At 39.1% G+C, this 17371-nt stretch overlaps 1 protein-coding gene across 1 annotated transcript; it reads left to right on the plus strand.

The window, feature by feature from the left end:
* Positions 1-949: 949 nt before the first annotated feature.
* On the plus strand, positions 950-13372 carry TCN1 (transcobalamin 1). Its single transcript, XM_036323445.1, has 9 exons — positions 950-1076; positions 2978-3157; positions 4005-4142; positions 4973-5128; positions 6593-6768; positions 9075-9264; positions 10260-10443; positions 12808-12926; positions 13079-13372. Exons 1-9 carry the CDS (start codon positions 998-1000, stop codon positions 13138-13140), a joined length of 1284 nt encoding a protein of 427 aa, XP_036179338.1. The 5' UTR covers positions 950-997; the 3' UTR covers positions 13141-13372.
* Positions 13373-17371: the final 3999 nt, after the last annotated feature.

Genomic DNA, 17371 nt, shown 5'->3' on the forward strand with positions numbered 1-17371 from the left:
TGGGTCTTTAGCCAGGACCGTGGTCAGTGAACCTGCCTTCTCAGGATATAACAGGATATAATCCAGGAAGAAAAATAATAGTTTTCTGATTCTGTGCTTTAGCTTGTATGAATGCAAGTCTGTTTACAGTGGTGTGCCTTCTCAATACAGCCCTCCTCAGAAGCTCCATTGGGGTTTCACAACCTCTTACCTGGAACCTGAAGTTCCCACACAGGAACTTTTGTCCATGGATCAGTTACTGTTTCTGTGGGGTGATATGAGCAGATGACTTCCTACTCCACCATCTTGCTGACCCAGAGCAAACATTTTAAAGCTAAACTGATAGTATTCACTATTAGTTCTTAGAAGACGGATAAACAACAGTTCTCACATGTAGCACATAGCATCTTACCTGGCATGGCAAAAATCCACATTTGATGTGCATCTCTGTGGTTATCCTTCTGACCTGGAAATTCTCAAGGCATCTATCTTAGGAGAAAATCATAGGTCAAAAACCAATCCCCTATACTGTCTGTCCAATTTGAAACTTAGAACTTAGAACTTCTGCTTCCATTTTTATGTGTTGTAAGCCCTAGCCCCATCAAAAATAAGGTCTCTTAAAAAAAAAAAAAAAAAAAAAAAAAAAAAAAAAAAAAAAAAAAAAAAAACATAACAAAAGCAGAATGGAAAAGAGGGAAATATTACTGAAAATAGTCACTCACCTAATTTATTCATTGGGCTGAAGGCAAGTAAGAAATGTGAACCTTGAAGGTTTGGGATAGAAAACAAAGACAAATTATTATTACCTCATTCTCCCTGACCACACCTTTCAAGTCTTCTTCCTGGTTTGTGATATTACTTGGAAAAATACACTTCACCACACCTATCTGAATTGCTCAATATTTGCTTGAGTAAAAGAGGCTGCGGGCAAGCCGAAGGAGGAGCTTTCATTCTTTTCTGTCTGTCATTCAATAAATAGGCAGCAAAGTCCTCACCATTCCAATATACTGCTGGAAAGATGAGACAATCACACCAGCTGCCCCTAGTGGGGCTCTTATTGTTTTTTCTTATTCCAAGCCAACTATGCACCATCTGTGGTGAGTATCCTTTGATCTAAAATTACTCTACTATGATAGTCTCCTGACAGCTACTGACAGGAAACTTTGTAGAGAGTTATCTGAAAAAAGATCCTATCTCAGTTTTATATGTGGTTGGACTCTATGAGTAATGTAAAGGGTGGCCAGAGATGGTAAGGAAAGTTCCACAACTATTGTTATGAGGGATCAGAGATTCAATGTTAACTTGCCTAACTATTCTTTCTATGTTCAGATCCTCTCTACCACAGTGATGTTACCAAGTTGCTGACTATTTCTGTTCATTTTCAACGGTGGAAAATTCATGACCCCCAAAAATTTTCAAGATCATGAAAAGTTATCTTTCGATTTTGAGATACAATCTATTTTTCTAAAGTCCAGCCCATGGGCTTTGGGTTAACCTTTTGTGACTACACAGAAAAACGTAATATTAATAATCTCTTTTAAATAATGAAAACTGTTCTCTTGTCATTATTGAGTTTAGCTATTTCATGCTACACATTCCCCTCCCTACAACTTTTTCCTACAGGACATGGGTACAACCCCCATCATCTTTCCTTTGGATATAGACACCAGTGACTATGTGGTTCTATTAAAAAAAAATAGTAATCATAAGACACTGGGGGATAGGGGAGGCTAGGGGACTGTCTAGGGCGGGGGGATAAAATGGACACATATGTAATACCCTTTGTAATACTTTAAGCAATAAAAAAAAATAGTAAGGAGAAATAAAAACTGGGTTTAGGTCTAGTCTGACCCCTTAGTAGCTGAATGATCCAATATTTCTGATTTTCTTTTAGCTTCATTCATAAATGGAGGTTAATCAGGGAAGGGTGTTGAAGCAGGTGATTTATTAAAGTCTGGTGTAGCTCTCAGATACATGATTTCTGCATGTAAGTCTTTACCCTGGAATTAAACTTCAAATCAGTCCAAAGATGACTATATGGTGCCAACTGTGGCTACATCTTCCTGGTACTTTCTAGCCTACTAGTACAAGAAGAGATCAACACCACAACAGAAAGACTTGTATTCACACAAGCTAAAGCAAAGACTAGGCCAACTCTAATTTTATTTTCTGGCCTGTCATTTTCTTTATTGTATCCTAAGAATAGGGGGTCTCTATGGAGGCTTTGAAATTCAATACATTGTATAAAATAATTTACTTTAGTGGTCAAAGAAGTTGGTTGGAATTGTTGGTCAAGGAAGCTGGTTGGAGTTATTGACCAGGAACTAAAAAGTCTGTTTCGAAGCCAGAAAATCTGCTAAATTAGATGCTTCCACAGAATGTCAGAGATGACTCACAATTATCCAATTGTATCTGTGGCAAACCATGACCCTTTCTATGATCACTGAATTCAGATCTTCTTGATCTCTATTTAAAATGAAGAAAGGTGAGCAGGGAAAATCACATAGCCTGGATTCTCTAAGTATAGGGATAGAAGCTCCAGCTAAGCTAAAAGTAACAATTTGCACAATATTTTACAATTTATTGATTTATTGTCCGATATATATGAAGTAGTTGTTAAAACAAAGAAACTGAAGGTCAGGAAAGTTACATATCTTACCCACAGTCATAAATTAAGGAGCATATAATCCAGCCACAGTCTGTCTGGATCCAGGGCTCATATTCTTCTCACTATCACACTAACCCATGATAATCTGGAAATGGGTAGGATTTTCTTGGGATTATTATCAAAGCATATTTAGAAATGGTAACTAACTTTTCTTGTTCTCCTCTAGTTCTTAGGGATTCTGAATTCTCTTTTTCCTTCCACAGTATAATGTGACTCCCTCCATCCTTTTGCTTGGGATTTGGACAGGTTGTTGGCTAAATCTGGAGGGTTTCCCATTCTGAGTTTTAATATTTTCTATGTGTTTCTTATTTCCTCCCTCCCCTGCCACAGAGGTAAGCAAAGAAAACCACTCCCGTTTAAACCCTCTACTAAACACAATGATCCATTCAAAATATGCCAGAGGAATCCAAGCTGCCAATCTCCTGTTAGCCCTCAAACTTGTTGGGATCCAGGACCAAAACTTAGAACAACAAGTGTTCCAAGAAGTCAGCGACAGTGTGGAAAAGAAGAGTGAGTACTACTATTATATTCTCTGGAAGGTTTAGGATAACAGTTCCCTATCTATATTATCTCCAGTGAGTCCTAAAAATTGTGTGTCCAAAGTATCCCTGCTACATCTACCCAGCAGCATAAAACTTGAGGTGACAGAAAGGTGCCTCAAACTATCAATCCCCCTGCCACTTACTCAAGAGCCACTTACTTCTTTGGCTCTTGAAAACCATTTTTTAAGAGATCACAGGAAAAACAAAATAAATTATGGAGTCTTAACCATTAATACTGTTCTACAAACTAGCTGAGTTCACACCCAGATGCGGTGTGGACCACAACTAAGAAAGCTGACAATAGAGAAGCAACCATAGAACAAGAGACATGTGTCCTTGGTTTCAGTCCAAGCTCCACCTTGTACCTGTCGTATCAATACAGAGCCTCAACTTTCTATTTAACATAAGGGGGAAGTGAAGCTACCCTACCTATCTCTTATTGCAAAAATTATGAAAATCCCAAGCGTTTTTATACTCTATAAGGCAAAATATAAAAGTTAATTATTACTATCCTGGCAAGATGACACCCACAAAGACAGAAGATCCCAAGATTTCATTATTTATCTATTTTTCTTCTTTTTTATTTTTATAAGGATTGTAAGATTCCAAAAAGATTCCATGATTTCATCTAGCTTACATTTTTACAGTACAGCTAGCAAAAGTTATGCTTTGGAGATAAAGATGAGAACAGTAAAATATTAGTTTAGAGTGGAACATAAGAAAGAAGTGACAGGAAACTTAAGTCACAAGGAAGACGGGAGGCCAAAAATATCAGAAGTGTATACCTTGTTAAAATTGAATAATTTTCTTTTCAGGGTCAGATTTAACCTCGGGAGAGCTTGCCTTAGTTATACTGGCTTTGAGAGCATGTCAGAACTCTGATGAAAGTGTTACATATTTTCATCTGGTCAGCCAACTAGAAGAGAAATTCCAAGAAGAAATTGAAAATATGGGTGAGAATCAAGTGTTTAGAGACCCTGGACAACCTTGTCTTCTTCTCTACTGATTCAGAACTGTATGAAGTATCCTTCCACTCTTCCTTCTCCTCTTCATTCCATTCATCTCACTCTATCTTTGTAGATCACCTTCCCTTCTTCCCTTTCTACATGCATCTTGAATTGTCTTTTCAAATATGTTCAACTGAACACTGACCCTACATCAAGCATACACACACACAATACAGTTGTTTATTCTATGCAAGCTTGACTTTTAGACAAATAATGAATCACGCCAGAAATAACTGAGCAATACAAGACACTGTATCATGATTACTGAAGCATACAATACTAATATGGGAGGTAAAGATGGCCAATAGTACTTCATCACTGGAAACAATAGGTTGACCATGATGGCTTCCAGTAAGGTGCATTGCTTTTATTTTAACTCCTATCCAATATCCTATTATTCAATAAATCCCTCCAATCCCATCCTTCTTTGAGATTGCCTCAACTTCTTATAGCTTCAGCTCATTATTATTGAACATGTAAGAGGCTTGGTGGTGGGAAATCTGTGTCCTAGCTTTGTAACCACCTGAATATCAGGATAGTTTTTTAATACTTTTAATGCTGGGTCTCCTCAGTGATAAAATGTAAGGATTTTAATTTGGTGGCTCTTAGAGCCTTTAAATTTCTCAAGTTTCCTGATTCTATGTGTGATTCTCCTTTTATATTACTCATCTTTCATTCACTGTAAAGAAATGGGAATAAAGTAAATAGGAATAGACTTCAAATGTATCATCCCAGTACCACTTCCATGTGTGAGGTATTTCTTTTCTCTCTGCCAGGAGTACATGATGGCAATCCGCTGACTAACTACTACCAGCTCAGCCTGGACGTGCTGACCTTGTGTCTGTTTAATGGGAGCTACTCGATCACCGAAGTTAAAAAATACTTCACTCCTGAAAATAAGAACTTTTATTTTGGTGGTCAGTTCTCAGTAGGTGAGTCATTAAACTCAATTCCCTTGATAGAGAGGACACAGTTATTAGTAGGTCTTGCCTTTAGGGTTTTTCTACAAGTAAGTACTTAGATTCTTTTTCTATTTCATCTACCCTAGTCTCCTCAGAAGGGAGTTTTCTTTTTTTAGAAGAATGGAAACTGGGAGGCAGTTAAGTCTTTTTCTAGATGTGTAGTATAGTAGAAAAACATGGATCCTATCCCAGCTCTTGAGTTATAGAACCAATGGACATTAACACAACTTTAATTTTCCCATCTTTAAAATTAGGATAGAATATGAGAATCTTCACATTTTAGAAATCATAAGTGTTAGAAAAAGGGAATATAGTGGAATCCATTTATCTTAACCCCTGCCTCTTTTTCCAGTTTATTGGAACACACAACCTCTGCAAGTAACAAGGCCCAATATTTTGCTCAATAAAATGTGTATTCACAATGGGGAATTACCGTAAATTTTCCACTGGGTCAGCTTACCCATCCAAAAAAAGTCACCTCTAGACAGCTAGTATTGGTGCTCAGCCCCTACAGATTCAGATACACAAAAGCTAATCTTCCTCAAAGCAGCTCAAAGAAAAGCATTCTGTATCTTGGATAGTAAGGAAAACATGAGATTTCTTATACTCCTTTTCCTTTGAAAAAGGGAGGCCACCACCTAGGGGGGAACTAAAAATCAAGCCAGGAAAAAAGAAAACAAACCTTATTTTTCCTCCTTTCAATCTCATCCTCCACCTAAAGGAGGTTTATTAAAAAACAATTCTCTTAAGTGTTATTTACTAATCAGTCTAATGGAAATCTTGAAATATTACAAAGATATATTTTGTTTGGTTTGTCATCCTTTGTTTTCTCAAAACAAAGGATTCCTTTGAAAATACGGCTGAAAGATGAAAAAATGAACATGAAAAACAAGATGTAAAAGTGGAAGACTGTTCATGAGTATGCACCTACGAATTCATGTGTTTCTATGACCAAGATGTGAGTTATTGGGTACAAGGTACATGGCTACTCAACATAAGGAAAGACTCTTAAAATATTGGAGTGATGCCCTGACTGCTTTGGCTCAGTGAATGGAGCATCGGCCTGTGGGCTGAAGGGTCCCAGGTTCGATTCCAGTCAAGGGCATGTACCTTGGTTGCAGGCATATCCCCAGTGGGAGGTATGCAGGAGGCAGCTGATTGATGTTTCTAACTCTCTATCCCTCTCCCTTCCTCTCTGTAAAAAACAAATAAAATATATTTTTTAAAAAAATATTGGAGTGATTAGTGTTGAAGGGATGATTGCTATCTCTTGAAATCCTTCTCTCCCACCACCAACTAGCATGAACAACCATCCCAGTTTACCCAGATTGTACCTTTTTTAGCACTGAAAGTCCCACATACCAGGAAACCCATCAGTCCAAGGCAAACTGGCATGGTTGGTCACTCTATCACCAATATTTGGTTTCCTGACAGATACTGGTGCAATGGCTGTCCTGGCCCTAACCTGTGTGAAGAGGAGCATCCAAAACAATGGAGAGGATTTACAGGATATCAATCATTATATAGAGTCACTGGTAAAAAAGATTCTGTCTGAGAAAAAAGGAAATGGTCTCATTGGGAATACATATAGTACAGGAGAAGCTATGCAGGTAAGTCCAAGGCTAACACAGGAAATAGGGAAGGGAGTCACGAAGGAAAGCAATAACTTCATTCTTTCTTTTTGGCCTTCTAAGATCTTATTATCCATCTGTTTCCTATATTACCTTTGATTCTACTCATATGATTCTCCTCCCTGCCTGAAATGTATTCTCCTTACCTTCAATCTTTACCTTTCCATATCCAATGCTTCTATGAAGCTTTTCTTGGTTACAATTTCTTTAAGAAATTCTAGAGTCTACTACAACTACAACCTATCTTGTTCTATAACATGCAATTTCACACTTTACCATATACCATTGTTTTGAGTTTTTGTCTTAACTCCCAAGTTTGATATTGTTGTAGAAGTGGCAGTGGCAGGAACAGGAGCTGGTATTTATTGACATTAACTCATTGATGCACACAACAACCCAATGAGGAAAGAATCATTACTTTCATTTCCTATAATAGGAGCATGAGATATGGAGTACCAGTAACTTGCCTGATATTACAAAGCTAGAAAATGATGCAGATGGGGATGAAACCTAAACAGTTGGTTTCAAAACTCACTCTCAGCACCTACACTCTCCTGTATATGTTCCTTGAAGTCTGAGACTTTATTCCTGCACTGATCTACTCAACTCCAAGAATACATCAAAGAAGACTTACAGAAAAAAAATTCACTGAGTCTTTAGAAGTTTGCCATGCTGACTCAGGGTGAGAGAACCTTCAAAGCGACAGAGGATAGCAAGACAAAGACCAAAAGCATCAAGAACATTACACATTTTAGGAAGATCCAGGTGTTTAGAATGGTAAGCATAGGGTCCTTAGGAAAAATTACAATGTGAGGCTGGTTGTAGGCAGGGGTCCAATCATAAGGTTATATTGTTGTTACTATCCATGTTGTCTGCCTTGCTAAGTTTAAATTTAAAATAAAACAGTGGCTTCCCATTCAAGCTGCACATTTTGAATCAGGAGCTTTTAGAAAATACTCATCTTTCAGCCCCACACCAGCCAGTTAATACAGAAATTTCGTGTGGATCATGGGCCTTGGTCTTGTTTAAAAGCTCTACAGGTGATATTAATTCACAGCAGGATCAATAGTTTCCTGCCTGCAAGACAGCTCTTAAGAGGAGATATAATATGATCGGTTTCATTTCCTTTATTATCCATACATGCTTGTTGACTACTTGTTAACTTTAAGAATCTTCAAGAAAAGGTGGAAAAGGTGGATTGCTCTTCCCTCAGAACCTACAGAGCAAAATCTTCAAGTCCAAGCCATTTACTTCTTGTCTTTCTCATTCTAATTCCCTCCTAACTTTTCTTACCCCATAATTCTGCTCCTTCAATCCAGTTTACATCTACTGCCCAAATAGTTTCTGTTCAAAAAACTATTAGGCTTCCCACTGTTGAGCAAATATTGTTGGACACCTCATCCTAAAATTCAAGGGTCTACCAATCTGGCCCCAACCTCCTTGTCTAGACTGTTCTTCCACAATGTCCCTGAGTGTTTTCCACATACCAGTCCTCCCAGACCAGGGAAATCCTCCAGGGATTTTGTTAAAATGCAGACACTCTCATCACCATCAGGCCATGCCCTATCCTGCATATCAGATATTTACATTACGATTCATAACAGTAGCAAAATTACAGTTATGAAGTAGCAACAAAAATAATTTTATGGTCGGGGGTCACCACAACATGAGGAACTGTATTAAAGGGTTGCGGCATTAGGAAGGTTGAGAACCACTGCCTAGCCACTGCTACTCTAGCACCTTCAGTCATGCTGTTCTCTCTGGGTACAGGGTTCCCCTCCTCATGTCACCTACTAAAATGCTATCATATCATAAGGACTACCTCAAGTACCACCTTCTCCACCAAGCCTTTCCTCAACCCCACTAAATGTTTAGAGCTCTCCCTCTTTTGAGAGACTGCCACTAAATGCTTCTCTTAGAGCATTCATCTCAGGGGCTCCTTAACAACAGTTTGTTAACAATATGTGTTGAGTGCCTCTTATATGGCAGGTATTGTTCCAGTGTTTGGGACACAAGAGTGAATATGGTAGAGAAAGTCTATTCTCATTGGTGCTATTACAGTTTGGATTATTAAGCAATTCACCACCTCCCCACCCACAATAGTTGATAATCTTCTTGAAGGCAGGAAATGTGTCTAAAGCACCTCCTATGTAGTCAATGTCAAATAAATATTTACTGTATTCCATGTAAGCTTTCCCGTATTTAAAGTCATTCTCTCTCTCCCTCTCTCTCTCTCTCTCTCTCTCTCTCTCTCTCTCTCTCTCTCTTTCTCTCTCTCTCATTAGGCTCTCTTTGTCTCATCAAACTATTATAACAAAAATGAATGGAATTGTCAACAAACTCTGGACACAGTGCTCAAGGAAATTTCTCAGGGAGCATTCCATATGCCAATTGCTGCAGCCCAGATCTTACCTGCCCTGATGGGAAAAACCTACTTGGATGTTAACAATGTCTCTTCTTGTGCCAGTGGTCCAGGTAAAGAACTAAAGAGTAAACTGTTTTTGCCTTTCAGCATAATACCCAAAGCACGTGAGATTTAGATGTCCTTAGGGACCAAAAGTGACCAAATAAATCTCTAAAGCATCATAGTTTTCACACAGAACTCAGTCCTTAATATGTCATCAGAGATTATACCCATCTGAGGATTTGTTCTTAACAAGGTGGTAGGTGTCATTCTTGGTTGAAACACTGATAAACAAGGTAGACTTGATTAAAAGGTGTCTATCTCCAAAAGTATTTTTCTGATTGCTGGAGATGTTCTGAATATCATTCCCATCCTAAACAAAGTATGGCATCTCTGACTTTCCATTGTGCACAGTAAGTGATCCCTCAGGGAAATAAGACAACTGTGTGGAAGGAATATGGCAATATTGAAAGAAATTGCAGTGTGCATCATTGATTTTGCAAAAAGATAAAGAAACTTATTCTTCTATCGCATTCATTCCTGGTTCAGACACTGACAGGTTTAGGGAACTTGGACAAAATGTCTAACCTCTAAGTTTCAATTTTCTAATGTAAGAAATGCAAATGATAATAGTATCTAATGTAGGTTTTTGTAAGGATTGAATGAAACAGTTCACATAAAATGACTAGTACAGTTCCTGGTGCACGATTTTTTAATAAATGTTAAGAAATAAAAGGGCAAAAAGATGAAGCATTATTGTGTGCTGTACCAGAAGGAAAAACTCAGGAGCCTCCATGAGAAATAGGGGATGGGGCAACTGAAATGTTTAAACAGCTGGGAGTCAAGCTGAGCATGAGCATTCACAAGCTGGTGAGCATCTGGTTTTCATTTCTGCTTTCATCACATGAGAACTCTGCCCCTTGATTGACGCCACTTACTCCTGTAGCAAATCCCCCCTGCATAAAGGAAAGGAATTTGTGGATAGAAGTTGGATAGGTGTTCAAACTCTAACATTATTTTTATTGTCCTGAATAATAACTCTTTTCTGCTTTCCTGTCTCTGTCAGGTCACCTTAACATCTCTATTCATGAGCCAATACCTGTGGAACCTACCATTTCATCCACATGGATCTCAGTCAACTACACTGTGCAAATCAATGAAACATTTTTCACCAAAGTCACTGTGCCGAAGGGTTCTGTCTTCCTGAATGTGATGGAGGAAGCTCAGAAAATCAATCAGACTGCATTTTGGTATGTTGTACATAACCTCAGGTTAAGGGATTTAGTGTGATTTTGAAAGAGTAAAAAAATACATCTGCACATAAATACAATGAACAGTTAAAACACATCTTAATCAGTACCTTTACTGACCTTCTACATCTCATGGCAGATGAAAGAGATGAGACCTTTCATCTTCTAATACATATTAGGCATTAAATTAATGTTCACCTAGTGGATGAATAAGTCCCAGGAACCTCACTTCTGTCAGTAAAACTTCTTCAATAAATATAACTTCTTGCCAAAACCGGTTTGGCTCAGTGGATAGAGCGTCGGCCTGCGGACTGAAGGGTCCCAGGTTCGATTCCGGTCAAGGGCATGTACCTGGGTTGCGGGCATATCCCTAGTAGGAGATGTGCAGGAGGCAGCTGATCGATGTTTCTCTCTCATCGATGTTTCTAACTCTCTATCTCTCTCCCTTCCTCTCTGTAAAAAATCAATAAAATATATTTTAAAAAAAAAAAATATAACTTCTTAAGGCAGGCATTTTGTGTCCAGAACAGTGGTTCTTAACTATTTTTAGTCACTGACCCCTTTGAGTAGGATGCTCATTGCAGAAAAATGAACATACACATAAAACATCATTAAATCAGAGGTTTCACAAATGCATGGAAGCCTCTCTATGCCTTACCCCTTTCATCAGATTTCATGGACCCCCTAGATAAAGGTTCCCTGGCCTAGAGAGGTCAAATATTAAAATTAAGATATTGACTTTGTCTCTGAAAACTGTGGTTTACTTGGTTTCTTAAACCTAATTGACAATTGTTTATTATGTTTAATAACATGATGTAAGATGTTACAAAGAATATAATATATATATGAAAATATATATATATTATAATATATATAATGATAAAGGCTCCTTGCAAGTGCTCCCAGAAATATGACTAAAAAATGTGAAACATATACTGACCATGTCATTTTTTTTTAATCCTCACCCAAGGATATGTTTCTATTTATTAAAGAGAGAGAGGAAGTGAGAGGGAGAGGGAGAGGGAGAGGGAGAGGGAGAGGGAGAGGGAGAGGGAGAGGGAGAGGGAGAGGGAGAGGGAAACATCGATTAGTTAACTCCCACTCATGCGCCAACCGGGAATTGAACTCGAGACCCTTCAGTGCATGGACAATGCTCCAACCAACTGAGCCAGTCCAGCTAGGGCCACCATATCACTTTTTTTTTTTTTTTTAGGGCATTTTATTCTTTTTTTAAATTTATTTATTTATTTATTTATTTATTTATTTATTTATTTTTCTTTATTGATTAAGGTATTATATATGTGTCCTTATCCCCCCATTGCCCCTCCCATCCCACTCCCACCCGTGCCCTCACACCCCTAGTGTCTTTGTCCATTGGTTAGGTTTATATGCATGCATACAAGTCCTTTGGTTGATCTCTCCCCCTCCCCCCTCACCCTCCCTTGCCTTCCCTCTGAGGTTGTTTTGTTTGTTTGTCTGTTTGTTTGTTTGTTTGTTTGTTTGTTTTATATCCCTCTGAGGATTGATGGTCTGATTGATGCTTCTCTGTCTCTGGATCTGTTTTTATTCATCCGTTTATGTTGTTCATTATATTCCACAAATGAGTGAGATCATGTGATGTTTATCTTTCTTTGATTGACTTATTTTGCTTAGCATAATGCTCTCCAGATCCATCCATGGTGTTGCAAATGATAAAATTTCTAATAAACAATCATGAAATATTAAATTATTCTTCCCTGTTTCTCTTTCTGAAGAGAAAACCTACTAACTTAGGACTTATGGTGCCCCTAGGATATCAGGTTAACACTTTCGTCTACTGTTTTAGTAACTTTGACAGTGGCTATCTTAGGGTAGAAGTTGTCTTCAACGTGTCTCCTATGGTGGGAGGGAAGGGCAAGAACATGGGCATCATTTCCCTAATTTAGCATGGACTGGAACTGCCTGTATCAAAATCACTTAGAAATGTGAAGATTCCTGGTCTCAGCCCAGACCAACAGAATCAAAATATCTGCAGATAGGGCCAGGAAATAAGCATTTTGGGGGTAACATCTTCAAGTGATTCTTAGGACATTAAAGTTTGAAAAATGTCCATGTACAATTGCCTTTGAAAATTCTAAGCTAAACTGGTTTGGCTCAGTGGACAGAGCATCGGCCTGCAGACTGAAGGATCCCGGGTTCAATACCTGTTAAGGGCACATGCCCGGGTTGTGGGCTCAATCCCCAGTAGGGGGCATGCAGGAGGCAGCCAATCAATGATTCCCTCTCATCACTGATATTTCTATCTCTCTCTCCCTCTCTGAAATCAATAAAAACTATATTTTTTTAAAATTCTAAGTTCCTGTAACCTATTCATTGCCCCCATAGTTTCAAATATGTGGAGAGCTCGTGGGGCCCTTACATCATCTCTGTTCAGGGCTTGGAGGAGAACCATAAAGACAGAACCTACTGGCAACTTCTGAGTGGAGGCGAACCAGTGACCCAAGGTAAGGGAGAGTATGCCAAAAGCCCTACAAAGTGAAAAGGCCCAGACTGTTCATCTGTGAGGGTGTGGCATGGAATTGGAAGAGTGATATCCATTATTTAGTGATTTGATGGTCAAATCATTTGACCCACTTCTCCTTCTTCTTCCTTCCAGGAGTTGGAAGATATGTTGTCCATAATGGAGAAAATTTGGAGGTTCGCTGGAGCAAATACTAATAAACTCAAACCTTCCTCTGCTGGATCTAATTCTTTTGCAGTGGAATTCCATGTGGATGTTGGCCTCGTGCCTTTCTTTTTATTTATCTCAATTACAATAGGAGCTTCAAATACCTCCCTTTCTCTCTTTGCATGTTCAATAAATATCAACAAGTATACAAAAATAGTATGTTCTAATCATTTTATTTTAAAGGGAGATTATTATTAGAGAGAAGACCACCTCAGGAAGAAGTGAAGTGAAAGATTAAACCATGTCTAAAAAGCTGAGTTCTACTCAAGGTCCCCCTGATAACTATCTGGGTGACCTTGGGCCACTGGGGAGAATGGAAATAAGGTTCTAGGTCTACTGTTGCAGCCACAAGCAATGAGATCAACTAGACACCTGTAGGGAGACCAAGCTCTTGGAGGCCCAAATGCACGGAAGGAACCAAATGGATAAATGGACCTCACACAGGCACTGGGTTAAAAAGGAAAATCTTGCTCTTCTCAGAATGGAAGTGTGAGGTTTATACATAAAAAGTCAATCCATAAAGCTTAAGGAAAAATATCATCCCCTCCACATTTACTTTCCTTTTCTACTCATAAAAATCGTGTGATATTCATGTCATTAAAAGAAACATGCAGCCTGGCTGGCATGGCTCAGTGGTTGAACATGGACCTATGAACCAGGAGTTCATTATTTGATTCCCAGTCAGGGCATATGCCCGGGTTGCAGATTTGATCCCCAGTGTGGTGCATGCAGGAGGCAGCCAATCAATGATTCTCTCTTATCATTAGTGTTTCTATGTCTCCCTCTCCCTTCCTCTCTGAAATCAATAAAAAAAACACTTTTTTTTAAAAGAGACATGCCAAAAAAATCACCTCTGATGTTCATTTCAGCAGAACTCATTTAAAAAAAAAAAAGTTGAATCATAGTGCCCAGCCAGTGTGGCTCAGTAACTGAGCATTGAACCATGAACCCAGAGGTCACTGGTTTGGTGCTGTTAGCATAGGGCAGCAGCTGTCAGATCTGTTTGTAGACTATATAGTCTATGGGAAATTGAAGTATAATGGTTTAAGGTGGCAGATATGCAAAATGTTAGAATTGGCATTACTGTCCATAATAAAATGTGTGGCCATACAGCTTATTATCCAGCCATGACACTATAAAGAGTGACAGTGAACACTATTAATAATTACATTTGAAAAAACAGATTAAGAACTGAGATTATCCTGGGAAAACCAAAACATATGCTCTATTTTGCCCATAAGGAAAAACAGGGAAGCTTAAGCAAAAAACATAGGCACAAATATGTCAAAATAACAGAAAGTACTGACCCTGTAACTGACCAATGAAATTGACTCTCAATATAACAAGGTTGGAATACTGGATGTCCCTTTGAGATCCCTAACTCTCTCCCTCTCTCTCTCTCTTTCTCTCTCTCTCTCTCAGCATTAAAAAGTAATTTCCTTTATAATTCTTATTTAATTATTCCAATTGGCTCAAGCATCAAATCTCACATTATACTTCCTAATGTTATTAGCGTTCATTTTGAACAAAGAGAGCTGAGTTTCTCCAGCCAGTGGTCTCTAAATAGAAGGTAGTAACACTGCCATATGGTAGAAACTCCTTTAATCTCAGAGATAGCCAGATGGTTAATGGAATCACATTCCCTTACCAGTCCACTAATATGAACTTGGTGAAACCTAGCTCTGGCCTCACTTACATTCTCAGAAGCACTTAAGTCTTAGGACTATTATAAAACCTACATATTTTCTGAAGGGACAAACTTCCATCTGCTGCCACAGCAAAGAATAATCAACCCAAATAAACCTTTACAATGTCCAGAGAGGGAGTCTGGGTGCTTTGAGACTAGGAAATTAGGCACAGGAAAAAAGCAAATAAATAAATAAGCCCAATCAATAACTAACCAAGAACTGTCAAAACATACTGTGTAGTGAAATAATGTATGGCCTATGGTTTCCTGTTTGCAAGTTATTTGCTAAGTGAAGCAACTGTGTCATAATCAATCTGCAGTAACCATTGCCATAGAGGTAATTTATAAGGAAGTGTATGTTTAAAGAATGGGAATACCAGGGTGTGTGGATTCTCTCAGGATGGTCATGCACAGGCTCTGGAACCCAAGATCAACAATATGCTGGGTTCCTATTTCTGTATTAGATTCTTATTGCTGCTGTAACTAATTACCACAAAAAATGTATTGGCTTAAAACAAGACAAATCATACAGCCCTGGAGGTCAGAAGTCTGAAATGGATCTCACTGGTCTGAAATCAAAGTTTTGAAAGAGCTATGTTCTTCTAGAGTTTCTAGGGGAGAATCTATTTCCTTGCCTTTTCAGGTTTGGGAAGATGCCTGCATTCCTAGGCTCACATTCCCTCCACCTTCAAAGCCAACACACTGCTTCCATCATCACATCACCTTCTCTGACTCTAATTCTCCTGCCTCACTCTTCCACTCATAAGAACTGCTGTGAAACCAAAGCCGGTTTAGCTCAGTGGATGGAGCGTCGGCCTGCGGACTGAAGGGTCCCGGGTTCGATTCCGGTCAAGGGCAAGTACCTGGGTTTCGGGCACATCCCCAGTGGGGGATGTGCAGGAGGCAGCTGATCGATGTATCTCTCTCATCGATGTTTCTGACTCTCTATCTCTCTCCCTTCCTCTCTGTAAAAAATCAATAAAATATATTTAAAAAAAAAAAAAAACTGCTGTGATTACTTTGGGCCCACTCAGATAATCCCAGATAATCTTCCTATCTTAAAGTCAGTTTATTAGCAACCTTAATTCCATGTGCAACCTTAATTCCCTTTACCGGGTAACCCACCACATTCACCAGTTCCAGGGATTAGGATATGGATATCTACAGTGGCTATTATTCTGTCTATATTCCCTCACATGGCACACAGGCCCTCTACCATGCAGAGCCAAACTGTCTTTCTGGTCTCATCTCCCACATAGGCCATGTATCAATTATATATTGCTGCATTAAAAATTACCCTAAAACTCAATGGCTTAAAACAACATTTCTTATCTCACAGTTTCTGTGAATCAGAAATCCAACGGAAGGCTTAACTGGGCCCTCTGGCTCAGGGTCTCTCACAAGGCTGAAGTCAAGATGCCGCCTGGTGCCTCCTTCATCTCAAAGCTTGACTGGGGAAGGTTCTGCTTTCCAGCTAATAACATTAGGAAGCAGAGTGACATAACATGAGACTTGATGCTTGAGCCAATAGGAATAATTAAATAAAAATTGCATGGTCATTGACAGGATTCCTCCCTCCCTGGCTGTTGGCTAGAAGCTTCTCTGTTTTCAACACATGGTTTTTCCCCAAGACAGCTTATAATATGACAGATGGCTTTATCAGAGCAAAAAAATGAGAAGAGCCAGGAGACACTGCAAGCGAGAAGGAAGTTGGTCTTTTGTAACCTCATCCCATTACTTTTGCTGTATTATATTCATTAGAGATGAGGCCAGCCCACACTCTAGAGAAGAGGGTTATGCGAGGGCATATACCAGGAGCTGGGAACATGGAGCCATGCTAGAAGCTTTCTAGCACACCCCAACATGTACCCTGTGCTCTCTCACCTCACAAAAACCACTAACGTTCCCTGAAAATGAAAAATATGATTTATAACCTGTCTTATATTTGTTCATTAATTCACTCATTCTAAAGGTATTCAAGTGGTACTATGAGCTAGGTAGTATCTCAAATGCTGGGGACAGAGCTATGAACAAAATAGACAAAGCCTCTTGGAACAGACACTCTAGTTGGAAGGCCACAGGCAATAAATAAACTGCACACATAGTGAGAAGTGATACAGGTAAGGTACACAGTGAGGGTCGTTGGGTGAGCATGTCTTATATACAGTGGTCTGGGGAAACCTCACTAAAAGCTGACCTCTGAGCAGAGACATGAAAGAAGTGAGGGAGCCTCCATGAGAATATTTGTAGTCTACTGCCAAGCACACTTTGGCACAGAGTTCTTTACTTACTTTTGCCCACACCTGTATATCCTTAACACTTAATATAGTACATAGATCTCACATTTTCTAATTACTTACTTTAAAAGATAATATATGGCCAAAACCGGTTTGGCTCAGTGGATAGAGCGTCGGCCTGCGGACTAAAGGGTCCCAGGTTCAATTCCGGTCAAGGGCATGTACCTGAGTTGCGGGCATATCCCCAGTAGGAGATGTGCAGGAGGCAACTAATTGATGTTTCTCTCTCATCGATGT

The sequence above is a fragment of the Myotis myotis genome, unplaced genomic scaffold, assembly GCF_014108235.1.
Source record: "Myotis myotis isolate mMyoMyo1 unplaced genomic scaffold, mMyoMyo1.p scaffold_m19_p_10, whole genome shotgun sequence".
NCBI lineage: Eukaryota > Metazoa > Chordata > Mammalia > Chiroptera > Vespertilionidae > Myotis > Myotis myotis.

Excerpts from the sequence above, each read along its gene's own strand:
- TCN1 (XM_036323445.1), top strand. The coding sequence starts at position 998 with ATGAGACAATCACACCAGCTGCCCCTAGTGGGGCTCTTATTGTTTTTT. Across the intron at positions 5,129-6,592 it reads TGGTGGTCAGTTCTCAGTAG|ATACTGGTGCAATGGCTGTC; the intron begins GTGAGTCATTAA and ends GTTTCCTGACAG. Across the intron at positions 6,769-9,074 it reads GTACAGGAGAAGCTATGCAG|GCTCTCTTTGTCTCATCAAA; the intron begins GTAAGTCCAAGG and ends CTCTCTCATTAG.